At 38.2% G+C, this 11606-nt stretch overlaps 6 protein-coding genes across 6 annotated transcripts; 3 read left to right on the forward strand and 3 right to left on the reverse strand.

Moving 5' to 3' along the window:
- Positions 1 to 281: 281 nt before the first annotated feature.
- V1514DRAFT_339337 (PSP1 C-terminal conserved region-domain-containing protein) lies at positions 282 to 2745 on the reverse strand. The gene is made up of 2 exons (XM_066928965.1): positions 700 to 2745; positions 282 to 642 (listed from the first exon to the last, which is right to left on the reverse strand). The coding sequence occupies exons 1-2, from the start codon at positions 2529 to 2531 to the stop codon at positions 522 to 524; spliced, it is 1953 nt and encodes a 650-aa protein (XP_066780561.1). The 5' UTR covers positions 2532 to 2745; the 3' UTR covers positions 282 to 521.
- Positions 2746 to 2938: 193 nt separating this feature from the next.
- V1514DRAFT_339339 (uncharacterized protein) lies at positions 2939 to 3981 on the forward strand. The gene has a single exon (XM_066928966.1). The coding sequence runs from the start codon at positions 3147 to 3149 to the stop codon at positions 3828 to 3830; it is 684 nt and encodes a 227-aa protein (XP_066780562.1). The 5' UTR covers positions 2939 to 3146; the 3' UTR covers positions 3831 to 3981.
- V1514DRAFT_339343 (40S ribosomal protein eS10) lies at positions 3901 to 4645 on the reverse strand. Its single transcript, XM_066928967.1, has 3 exons — positions 4513 to 4645; positions 4377 to 4447; positions 3901 to 4304 (listed from the first exon to the last, which is right to left on the reverse strand). The coding sequence occupies exons 1-3, from the start codon at positions 4562 to 4564 to the stop codon at positions 4101 to 4103; spliced, it is 327 nt and encodes a 108-aa protein (XP_066780563.1). The 5' UTR covers positions 4565 to 4645; the 3' UTR covers positions 3901 to 4100.
- A 222-nt stretch (positions 4646 to 4867) lies between these two features.
- On the forward strand, positions 4868 to 6744 carry V1514DRAFT_339345 (uncharacterized protein). The gene has a single exon (XM_066928968.1). It carries the CDS (start codon positions 4923 to 4925, stop codon positions 6654 to 6656), a length of 1734 nt encoding a protein of 577 aa, XP_066780564.1. The 5' UTR covers positions 4868 to 4922; the 3' UTR covers positions 6657 to 6744.
- Positions 6503 to 7658, reverse strand: V1514DRAFT_339346 (proteasome assembly chaperone 2). The gene is made up of 2 exons (XM_066928969.1): positions 7629 to 7658; positions 6503 to 7573 (listed from the first exon to the last, which is right to left on the reverse strand). Exon 2 carries the CDS (start codon positions 7564 to 7566, stop codon positions 6760 to 6762), a length of 807 nt encoding a protein of 268 aa, XP_066780565.1. The 5' UTR covers positions 7567 to 7573; positions 7629 to 7658; the 3' UTR covers positions 6503 to 6759.
- A 123-nt stretch (positions 7659 to 7781) lies between these two features.
- Positions 7782 to 10996, forward strand: V1514DRAFT_339347 (uncharacterized protein). Its single transcript, XM_066928970.1, has 4 exons — positions 7782 to 7939; positions 8010 to 8283; positions 8345 to 9083; positions 9138 to 10996. Exons 2-4 carry the CDS (start codon positions 8095 to 8097, stop codon positions 10649 to 10651), a joined length of 2442 nt encoding a protein of 813 aa, XP_066780566.1. The 5' UTR covers positions 7782 to 7939; positions 8010 to 8094; the 3' UTR covers positions 10652 to 10996.
- Positions 10997 to 11606: the final 610 nt, after the last annotated feature.

Genomic DNA, 11606 nt, shown 5'->3' on the forward strand with positions numbered 1-11606 from the left:
TGCAGTTTTGGCCAGGAGGCTGGTTTTCCTGCACCTCTTACTCATGTGGGTACCCAAATGGGCACAGTATATTTGGTTCAGTTAGTTTTGTATTCACTCACACAGTATAAAAGAATTTAAAAAAAAAAAAAAAAAAAAAAAAAAGTTGTAAATAATTTTCACAATTTTTGCTCATGGTTTTATTTTTTTTTTCCTTTTATGATTAATGAAAAATACTAGGTCAGCTAAATGGATCTCATTGTAAAATTCCTTATTACCATGACCAGATCATTAAATATACAGTCGATTTGCATCCATCTTTTTATTCATAATGAAAAATTTCGCTATATAAGCTCAATACATACAAAAGCATAAAAAGAAACAAAAATGAAAAGAAAAAAAAGAAAAGAAACATCAAAACACCATATAAGTTCCTGAACAAACCACCAATCTAATTAAAATATCAAGAACCATAAGTCAAACCCTTGTTATGTTTATCCCCTTTTTTGAACATCCTATATTTATATATATACTTTTATAATTTACATGCAAATTGCGCACATCCAAATTCTTGTTTTATAGACTCGGAAGAGATCACGCACTAAATCGCGAAAATCGATTCGGTGAGTAGCGGTGTAAAAGAATGTAAGTTTTCTCCGATCCCTGTTTACGATTTGATTAATTAGTAAAATAAAATATAGCAAAAATAAATATCCATACCATTGATATTCAGCATCCTGAACGATCATATTCAATCCACGTTCCTCAACTTTACTCATGCAAACTTTCATTGCTTTTTCTTCATCCAATCTTTTGACAAATAATTGGTTAATCTCCATCGGTTGAGCAAATCGAATGATTTGCTTAGGCTGAAGCACAGCTCCGTCGGCTCTAGTAGGCGTGTCTAGATTTTGTTGATTCTGTTGTAACGCAGCCTGCTGCTGTTGATGTTGAAGTTGCTTTAGACGACGAGCAATCTCAGAAGAGACATTTTCGTGAGTCACCTTCCCTAAATCCCTGCCTCTGTCTGCATCTACTATAACCAAATCGCCTTTCTTTGCAATGAGTCCGGCTCCATCAGGAATAAAAAATACATCGAGTCGTCCTCCTTTAAATGCAACAAAGTAAAGTTTATGAGTGTTGGGATAGGAAGGGTAATTTGAATTAAATTGTGTATCAAGTTGTAAAGAATTAGGATCAAACACAAGACCGGTAAAAAGATTATGATTTGCTATGCTTGCTTCATCATGAGGTAAAAAATATGGATCAACGTCCTTCATCAATCGCCGGTAATTTGCGTTTGAATCAGCCGGACTTGTAAACATAGTAGAATCGGCAGATATCGGAGTGCCAAAACTGCTATTAGCGCTAGTGCCGGCGCTGATCAAATAACTTGAAGGATTGGTTGTACTTGACAAGAGTGAAAATCCCATCTGAGACTGAGACGTGGAAAAAGAATTGTAATCAAAAGCATTATCATTCACCTCATTGGAATTGTAATTGCCATGCAGCATTTCTTGGCGACTGTTATTGATTGCATTCGAAACAGAAGGCCGATTAGAAGATGATGATGAAGGAAGAGAATATGCCATATCCAAAGAAAATCGCCTGGTTGTCATGCCAACCGAAGGGCTTGCCCAAACATTTACAGACGAGTTCGGTTCCATGCTTCCATTATTGCTCAGCCGTCTTCTAGAAGAATCACCAAGATCGTATGTTGCTGTTGACAATGACCGGGGCGTGCGTCGTAAGAAATTTGAAGTCGAAGAAAGATCCGGAGTAATTTCGTCATCATCTTCCAAAAACACGGCATTATTGCGTTGAAGATTTTCTTCTGCTGATTCATGCACGACCGGCGGATGAAAATTGCCAGTTGTTACTCCCCTGGAGTGCTGATGGAAAAAGTTTGGCTTACCATCAGCAGAAAAACTGATACTTCTTGTGTACTGAGGTTGTGGTTGTTGTGATTGTAGATGGGTAATATTTGGTGGCGAAAAAGCATTCGAAAATTGTGTGACAGGGTGTGACTGATGAGAAGAGATCGGAGCGGAATCTGTGTTCCATAAAGACCAGGCTGAAGACAAAGATTTATCAGGGGCATAAGATTTTGAAGACGAACCGTACCAACGAGACAAATCAAACTGTGTAGTGGAAGTTCCGGGATGCGAATTTGTAGGAGAAAGCGCAGCTAGTCGAGGAGAGAGTTGTTGCTGTTGTTGCTGTTGTTGATGCTGAGGTCGTCGTAAAACCGACTCCGCCTGAAAAGATGGACGACGGGTCGATGATGAACCATTGTGCGCGCTGGATGAATAAACTGATGGCGCCAGGTTTGTGAATGGGAAATCACTGTCTCCGATGTCAGAAGATGAATTTGACGACACGTCGTCGGGACTAACAGGCGGAGGAATAGCTAACGACGACCCAGTAGACGAAGAAATGGAAGCCAGATGTGCCGAGCGGGGAAAGCCCGCAGAATGGGAGAGATCAAGGAAAGAAGTCACGTCTGTTGGCGATTTCGGTGGCGATGCAGGCAAAAACGAAGACGTGTTCATGGTGCCGCTACTAAACCTGACAAACAAAACAAACTAAAGCCAAAAATACAAAATTCTTCAACGGAAAAAATGATTAAAAAACAAAAAAAAAAACAAGGTTGACAGTTGACGGTTGATGGAGAATTTGAAGGAAAAAAGAGGAGATTATGGGGAAACAAGGGAGGAGGGGGAGGAAGAGCGCGGAGAAACCAGTTCGAATATACCATGGATGACGTCTCAAGCCATGTGCTTAATCCATAGTACAAATAAACTTTATGCGTATTTGGTGCAGTCGTGTGACATGCACAAACGTTGTGTATTAACGGCACAACTGCAGAGACTGCACGAGGCGTGTGCTAATTAATATCTAGGGGCTGTGCGCCACAGCGCGGGGGACTTACAATGTGTACTGTAATGCGGCTTGCGATGAGTTCGTTTAATTATTTACGCATGATGAAGAGGCGGTGCAGATGCGTGGTGGCTAGACGAGTGATCATCCGTCAACAAAAAAACCCAAAACGGCAATTTCGATTACTTCATTGAAAGCCAAAAGAGCAAGCACTTGTTCTTTTCACATTGATTATACTTAAAACAAGATATGAAACTGTGACGATCTCCTATCGTAACCTAACAGCCATGGCTTCTTCTGGTATGAAATCCTCAAGAGATCCATCTGATGCAGCTGTTTCAAGTAAATCTATTGACCCAGAGCCTCGTGGCACTACTATATCATATACTCAGCAGTTTCCGCCGAGAAGACGTTCCAGCGTGAAGCTTCAACACGTTCCGTCTCAAGTGATCTTGCCGCTGGTCGACCGACCCGCTGAATTATTGTCACTCACAAAACACAATTGCAGCTTCTTTAATGCCGTTAGAAGATTCGTCGGTGACGATATCTACCTCAACCAACTTTCTCCCCTTTTGAACTCTTCTCGTGAGGCCATTGATGATTCGACATTCATGACCCTTGTCCGTCGATATCTTTGTCTTCAAGGAGAATGTTCTAGTCGTCTCTGGGTCGAGTTTTGCCAAATTGTTGGCTTCGACGAAACCTATATCTCTGTTCCATTAACGCCAACATCTCCGACCAATGACCGTTTTGCCAAACCGAGATCTAACGAACTCATTACGGCTTCGGCTTGTAGCTTGACTTCGAGCTTGGATTCAGTAAACGACGACTCCGCTTCTCTCGAATTCGCGTCTCAAGACAGTCCCTTCAGCTTCCAATTTAGGCCAACCCATAAAAGAGATTCCTCAGACAGGTCCATTAGATCTATATCTCCTTCATTTACATGTCATGATCCTATCGCAGAAGAATAATGAAACACCGAAATAATTTATACTTGGTTAGTTGATTTTTTTTTAATCACATAAGCTATATTGACTCTTTGGTTGGGGTATATAAGCACGTGTATTGCATATTGAATACTAATTATGAAACGACGAGTTTCATACATAACGTTAATATATATGAACCATTTTTTATTAAGAAATGACTGTATAAACATGACGCATCATCCCATTTCCATCTCAGCCTATTCTCTTTTCCCTTCTTTCGGATACTATACACTATTCTGTAGTCATCATTGCTTAACGTCTTGGTGGTCGGCCGCTGCTAACTGGAGCTGCACGAACTGGCTTTCTGTGAGTAGCAGGAACAACCTCAGATGGAAGATGAAGCCATTCTCTCAAATATTCAATACCCTCATCGGTAAGAGAGTAATAATAGTATTGCCAGGAGAACTGAGTCTTAACAAATCCCTTCGAGGTGAGTGACTGAAGCGCCTTAATAACCTATAAAAATCTGTTCAATAGATGTTCTCCCTACTCGCTCCTAAATTCCTCAACATCTAAAAAAAACCTTACGTATAAGTTCTTAGTGTCGATCTCCTCGTGCTTCTCCTGATTGTAGTCCTTCTTAGCGACAACAACTCCCTCTGAACAACCATTATAGTTAGCCCCGCGCATTTCTTTTAATGCTCCAACATAAGAACAAACGTACCGTTGAACAGGTAGACGTGAATTTTCTGACGGTCGGCTTTAGGAATCAGCATCTTTATTTGTGTATGAATTCAGTCAATATTGTTGATGGTTAGTTATCGAAATTGTTGTAATTTCACCAGTAGTATGAACAGAGTGCTTCCCGACATCGATCAAAGGCGTGGGTTTTTTGCAGTTCGCTGCCCGTGACTGCGTTTATTAAAATAGCCCTAATTATTTTAAGCGATTGTTTAGGGCAAACTTTACGCTATTTTGCTTACAGATAAAGTAGGTCTTGTACTTATGCGGCTCAAATATTAAAAGTATAACGTAGTATATACCGTAGGCATCATCTATCTTAACTTATATAATTTAATAATAGATTAGCGTCAAATTTATAAACTCCTAGGTCGATGATGAGTCAAATTTTCAATGAAAATGCGGCCAACGAATCATGTATTTCATTTTAAAACTTATTTTAATCGGTTTACTTTTTTGCGAACTCAATCCCGTCAATTCAGTATAAGTATTTGGAACAGGTACTCAGAAGTGAGAGAAACCATTATCAGTAACAACAAATTACCAAAGTCCTGTCCTTCATGTGGTGCTCGAACACAAATCAATGCTAATCTGCGTTCTCCCGGTGGCTATTTAAACCAAAAAACAGAGCATAACAAATCCGAAGTGTGGACTGTCAAAAAATCCCTGGATAAGACTTTTCTAAAATTTACTGCAAATTTACCTCAAGATGTCAGATTACAACTTTTATCCGGCGGCCTTCATGATGCCAATAATTTTGGTTCAAATTTAGAAGAAAAGTTGGACGTTTATGACAATCAACTTATTGACCACAAGGAGGTTAACAACACGAAACTCCCAATATGCTATCGATGTCATCATATTTTCAATCAGAATGATGGGGACTTGCAACCTAAAGTTAATTATGAACAAATCTTTGGTGAATTGCCAGACTCGCCAGATTTAACCATTGTTCATGTTATTGATGCCTACGATATGCCATTATCAATACTGCCACTTTCTCAATTACTTTCATTATATAAGAAAAAAGCGAGCAAAGTTATATATGCAATTAATCGAGTAGATTTGCTTGTCAATAATGAAATCGATCTAAACCAGAAACTTATCCCGTACATGACAAAATTACTTCAGAATACAGTAAAAATTCAATCATCTCAGCCAGCAACAACACTAAACATTTCAACAATTGACAATGATAATACGTCGCTTTGGAATTTAGGGAATGGTACGAGAAAGGGTAATACCGAAATTTGTACTCACATCCCAAATAACACGACTGCCATAACGCATTCAGAACGTGTTGCCAATGTAGATATTCATTTTGTTTCGGCACGGGTCGGCTGGGGACTTGATAAGCTCTTGCGAACTTTACCTAGCAACTCATATTTAATAGGGCGTACTAACGTCGGTAAAAGCAGTCTTATTCGGAGTCTTCAACGCTTTACAGGACCAGCATCATTAATTGGCCCAGGGGAAAGTTTTTTTCCTGGAATGACGAGGGCCAAAATGGACTACACGTTTAAGGTTGACGGAAAGCGAAAAGTATTGTACGATTTACCTGGAGTTGAGGATTGTACTCGCAAAATTTGGCCATTCGTTAAGGCTTCCAAAATGAAATCATTGGTCAAGGCAAAATTTTTTGACAAAAAAAATCGAGACTATCAAGTAATTAAAAGAGGTCAATGTCTTAATATTGGCGGACTAGTTTTAATTGAATCTCCAGAGTGTAATATTATAGCATGGGACATGATAGGCAAGCATGGAATTGTTGAGGCGTACGTCAATAGCAATATTGACAAAGCCAAAGAAGTCATCAAGAAACAAGATCAAAGTATTCATTTGGCTGCAATTCCTGATGCATGTGACGCAATTGTTCTTGGTGCTGACCTAAGAATTGACGGAGGAGGTGCAGACATTGTAATAAGTGACTTAGGATATGTCGAACTACGAGTCTCAGGCAAGGTTCAACCGGAAGGTGCGAAGATATTGGTTCACATCATAGGAGGAGCCAATGTTACTATCCGGAGGCCATTTTTCGAACAATTCAAGATTAGGAAGAGGAAAGCTACCCATGTGGTGCCAAAAAAATTAAAATTAAAAACTCCACCACCTCAAAAGGATAGATAGCACTTATTAAAATTACTATCAATATAGTAAGACAATAATTAAATAATAAATCTGTATATATTCGATAGAAATAGAGGTTTGAAAATCTTCTTATTCAACCATTTCAGCCATACATCCCAAGTTCAAGACCAACTTGCTGACTTTTTCCATAAATCCCATCCCAAGATAGAGGTTGAACCCAAGCTTGAGGTTGCTGAATGCCAAGAGCTCTCAAAGCTATCCTAGCCATATCTTGTGCATCAGTAGTGTTATCACCATCAAATACATAAAATATAATAGCCATAATTGAAACCGTTTTGGTAGCGATGACTTTCAAGAAAGGAAGCGTTATTCCTGAACCGGGCAGCCGACTTGGCAAATCATTAACGGAAAGAGAAGTTACTATGGAAGAACCGGCCACTGACAAAAAATCTATTTGCTGTACAAGAAGATTAACTTCTTCATGAGTTGCAGATCCATCAGAGGAGATAGATGATGAAGGCAAATGCACCAGTCTTACTCTGCTACTTGTGGGATCTTGCAGACGGGAAGCATCAGAAGAAGACAGAAAAAGAATTCGACTAAAACTATTTTCATATATAAATGGTAATAACACCTTATTAATAAAAAGATTTTTGGAATTTGGAAGTGTAGGTGCACGCTGCACGAGACACGTAATTTGTGAGCTGTGATATATTTCTAACGATGATGACACTCCTTGTGAATTGCGTGATTGATCGATCTGACTAGATGAAAAAGTTTCTCTTGGTCCAGCAAAAGGATATAAATATCCGTTATGTTCAAATAACGAATAAAATGGTACCTGAAGTGAATGTATTATGAGATCAATTGCAAGCTGGGGGACATTGGCAGACGACACGGCCGGAAGAATAAGAATAGTATTGTCATTTGGAACCTTTAATATCGCCATATCGATTCTACGTTCTATTAATCAAAAAAATACTAAACGCGTCTCTTAAACAATGTACCTACCTTATTAACTCTTCATTAATTTCGATTTGTTGATGATGAGTTCATGTAAATTAAATCAGGATTCGAAGTGTTTGATAAGATTACCCTGAACTTTAGCGGTAATACATGTCATGCATGATATTATATGTAATTACGGCATCTGGCCTGCGGCGCCTTCAGTAACCAGAGCTCATTGACCATATTTACAGCAGATAGATTTACATTATACGACGGTAATATAACCTATTTTTAATGTTCATCTGTTTAGTAGCAGTTGTGGTATTTTTAGAAAATAGTACTGGAGTAAATTTGCAACGATATTAGCATTTAATGTGAGTGATTTATCCGTCTGTTGTCATAATCTCATTAACGGGAGTTTCATAAACAAAAAACGATATACAGTACTCATTGATTTTCTTGCTTTAACTGTTTTCAGTTTATTAGAGCTTCAGCATTGTTTTGAATTCCACAGTATTTTGGTGTAGTCATGCAGCCGGCCAAAGGTCGCGGCTTTCATTTATCTTTTCCCCAGTCGTTTTCCCGACAGAAAAAATCATCCTCTTCTCAAACTGTTTCTACCAAAACCAAAGCCAGGGATCAGGACGTGGTGCAACAAAATGAGGGTGCGCATAATAAAAATCATAACTGTGAAACACCATCCGCTTCTGGAGAGTTGGTATGTTTTTATATTGATTTTTTTCTACTTAGGAAGCTCATCATTTGCTTATTAATATTAGACTATGGGGCAATGCATGTGCTGTCTATCTTCTCTTCGCTTTCCTGTGGATGTACCCTGTTTTAAATGTACGGTTTGTCAAACAACGAATGACATAGTACCGTTAAATTCTGAGCAATCTATTCCAATATCAACGTATATGGTATCAGCGTTTGATCTTAGAGAGGAATCGAATTTTGATGAACCACGAGAAGGCTTAGATCAACAGATTATTTTGGCATTTCAAAATTTTCAGTCCTTAAATTTATCTTTTCTTAATGGTAATAAGTTATCTTACTCTGCTTGTGGCCTAGATTATAAACAAATCCACAAATTTTACTCTGTTTTACTGCGTGTTGAAAACGGAAACCTTATGCGATCTGTCATTAAAGCGTCCGAAGTTTTACTCAGGCGGCCTGGAAAAATTATTACTGATCCAAATGACTTGAAGTTTCTTTTGATAATTTTCGAAAATCCGGTACTCTATCTTTCCAATAGTTCGTCCAAGTTTAACAACTTATCATCACTTATTAAACGCTTAATTGGACTTTTTAGTGGATTAAATGCTACATGCCACCACTATCTTGTGAACTGGTTCGCTCGCTTAGACAGCGATAGCTTCCGTGCGAAAGTGGAATTGATAAATTCGTTCACTACTCATCGTCTTGCTAAATATTCTTCTATTAAAGGTGGAGCAAAATTAGAGGACTACGGTTCCGATTGGATAATTCGTGCTGCAGCCCGCGTCTTGTCACTTTTCTGTAAGTCTAGCAGAAGCGAATAATGTGACACAATGACTAAATTCGTTTGTCTAGTTGCGGCAAATATTCAGGTTTTCAAGATTCCTACTTCAAGTTTTTATAATACACTTGTGGATTATATTGATATAACGCATGATTTTGATATTTGGGAGAAGCAAGGTATTCCCGGAATTGTCTCTGCCAATGTTCGTTTTCCTGGATCTTCATTAAATAATAGTTCAGAAAATGATAGTAGTTCTATTCAATTGTTTTCCCGAAATCGTCGAAATCAGCCACAGCTATCGCATTCATCTTCGACACGAATAGCAAGGTCTAGACCCGATTCAGAATCTGGCTCTTCAACACTTACAGTACGTAGGTCCAATTCATCTATGAAACCCGCCTCGTCGGTCAATTCTCAAGCGGATCAAGTAACCGGTAAATCAAGCTCAAGAAACTATGCAGTTTCACTTCCCATGTTTACATTTTGTCAGTATCCATTTTATTTATCGATGGGTTCAAAGATCACGATTCTTGAATATGATGCGCGTCGCCAAATGGAAATCAAAGCTCGCGAAGCATTTTTCTCCACGCTAAACCACAAACGCATTGTGGAGCCACATCTGGTTTTAAAAGTTCGCAGGAATTGCATTATTGAAGATTCTTTGCGTCAGATATCAAGCAATGAAATGGAATTAAAGAAAGGGTTAAAAATTGAATTTATTGGTGAAGATGGTATCGATGCAGGTGGTCTTAGAAAGGAATGGTTTCTCTTACTGGTAAGAGATATGTTCGATCCGTTAAACGGGATGTTCATCTATGAAGAAGAATCCTCATATTGTTGGTTCAATCATTTAACTTTTGAAACTTCAGATCAATATTTTTTGGTAGGTGTTGTACTTGGACTCGCAATATATAACTCAACTATTCTTGATATAAATCTTCCGCCAGCTGTTTTTAAAAAGCTGCTTGGGTGTCCCTGCACGATGGATGATCTTATGTTACTTAGACCAAGTCTTGCAAGAGGATTACAAAAGTTACTTGAATTTGATGGTGATGTTGAAAAGACGTTTTGCCGAGATTTTGTGGCAGAACATGAAGTTTATGGCAGTATAATTCAAGTTCCTTTGATGCCTGGTGGTGAAACTACGCCTGTCACAAATTCAAACCGACATGATTTTGTCAACAAATACATCCAATTTATTTTTGATGTCTTAATCACTCGACAATTTCAGCCATTTAAACGGGGATTTTACCACGTAATAGGAGGAAATGCTCTTACACTTTTCAGACCTGAAGAAATTGAGCTTTTAATAAGAGGATCTGATGAAGGACTTGATGTGGCAGCTTTAAAGGCTGTTGCTCTTTATGATGGATGGGGCCCTGCTGGTAACATGAAAGGTTCTGTACAAGATATCGGGGATTCAGAACAGGTTATTAATTGGTTTTGGGAAATCTTTGAGAATATGAATATTCAGCAGCAGAGACAGTTATTAACTTTTATAACCGGTTCCGATAGAATTCCAGCAACTGGAATAGCTAATCTAATATTCAAGATATCAAAAATTGGTGAAGATTCAGAAAGGTAAGCCGATTTAAAAGTTTATACAGTCTAAAACCATCTAATTATGTAGGTTTCCAATTTCACATACTTGCTTTAATCAACTTTGTCTCTATAAATACTCAACCATGGAAAAGTTGCAACAAAAGTTGCTAGTTGCCATTGCTGAAAGTGAAGGATTTGGGCTTCGATGAATAAGAATTTTTTTTATTATATTTGGTGATAATTATGGAGTGACGGTCATTAGGATTTACGTAGAAGGGCCAATGGGTTTTTTCAATTTTTTTGTTTGGGGGTATTTTAGTTAGTATTTAAATTTTAAATCGACATTTCTTAGAAGTTTTTCAAAATTGAACCAATCTTTTATCCTTTATTTTAGGTACATATAGAACTATAAAGTTAATATGTGAATACAAATCTAACTAAACCAAAAATAATGCGCCCATTCCTGCTCGGTTTCCCTGTTAATAAGATAAACAACAAGTCTGATAAAGAAAATTATGTGATCGAGGTTGATTGATAATTTTTATTGGGCGCTGAGCCTGGGCTCGATCTAGACACGTACTTTTTTTTTTATTTTATAAAGGACAATTAAGCCCTCGAATGTATTAGTGCCTTTCTTTTAGCCTTGTGATCATAAGCAGCAAATAACAGGTCATTGGGCATTTCTCTAGTCAAGTTCACCCCCTTCTCAAGGCGAGGATGTCTTGCTCTACGTGGGAAAACCCCGGAGGATGCTCGAGATGGTCTCTGACTTTCTATTTTACTACTGTATTAGATTTGTTCTGAAAAGATACCATGTGTTTGTTTGTGTTTGTTTGTGTTTTTTGTATTTCTGTTGTTTTGCACTTTGTTGTTACATTTGTTTTGTAAATATATAGAGACCTGACGTTGGCGTACGTGCCTAAATCGAGCCTCAGCCTCCGTTAATAAAAATCAATCAATCAATCAACGTTGCAGCCCCGGTTCTACGATTGTAAGCT

The sequence above is a fragment of the Lipomyces japonicus genome (genome assembly GCF_038497905.1).
Source record: "Lipomyces japonicus strain CBS 7319 unplaced genomic scaffold V1514scaffold_104, whole genome shotgun sequence".
Taxonomy (NCBI): domain Eukaryota; kingdom Fungi; phylum Ascomycota; class Lipomycetes; order Lipomycetales; family Lipomycetaceae; genus Lipomyces; species Lipomyces japonicus.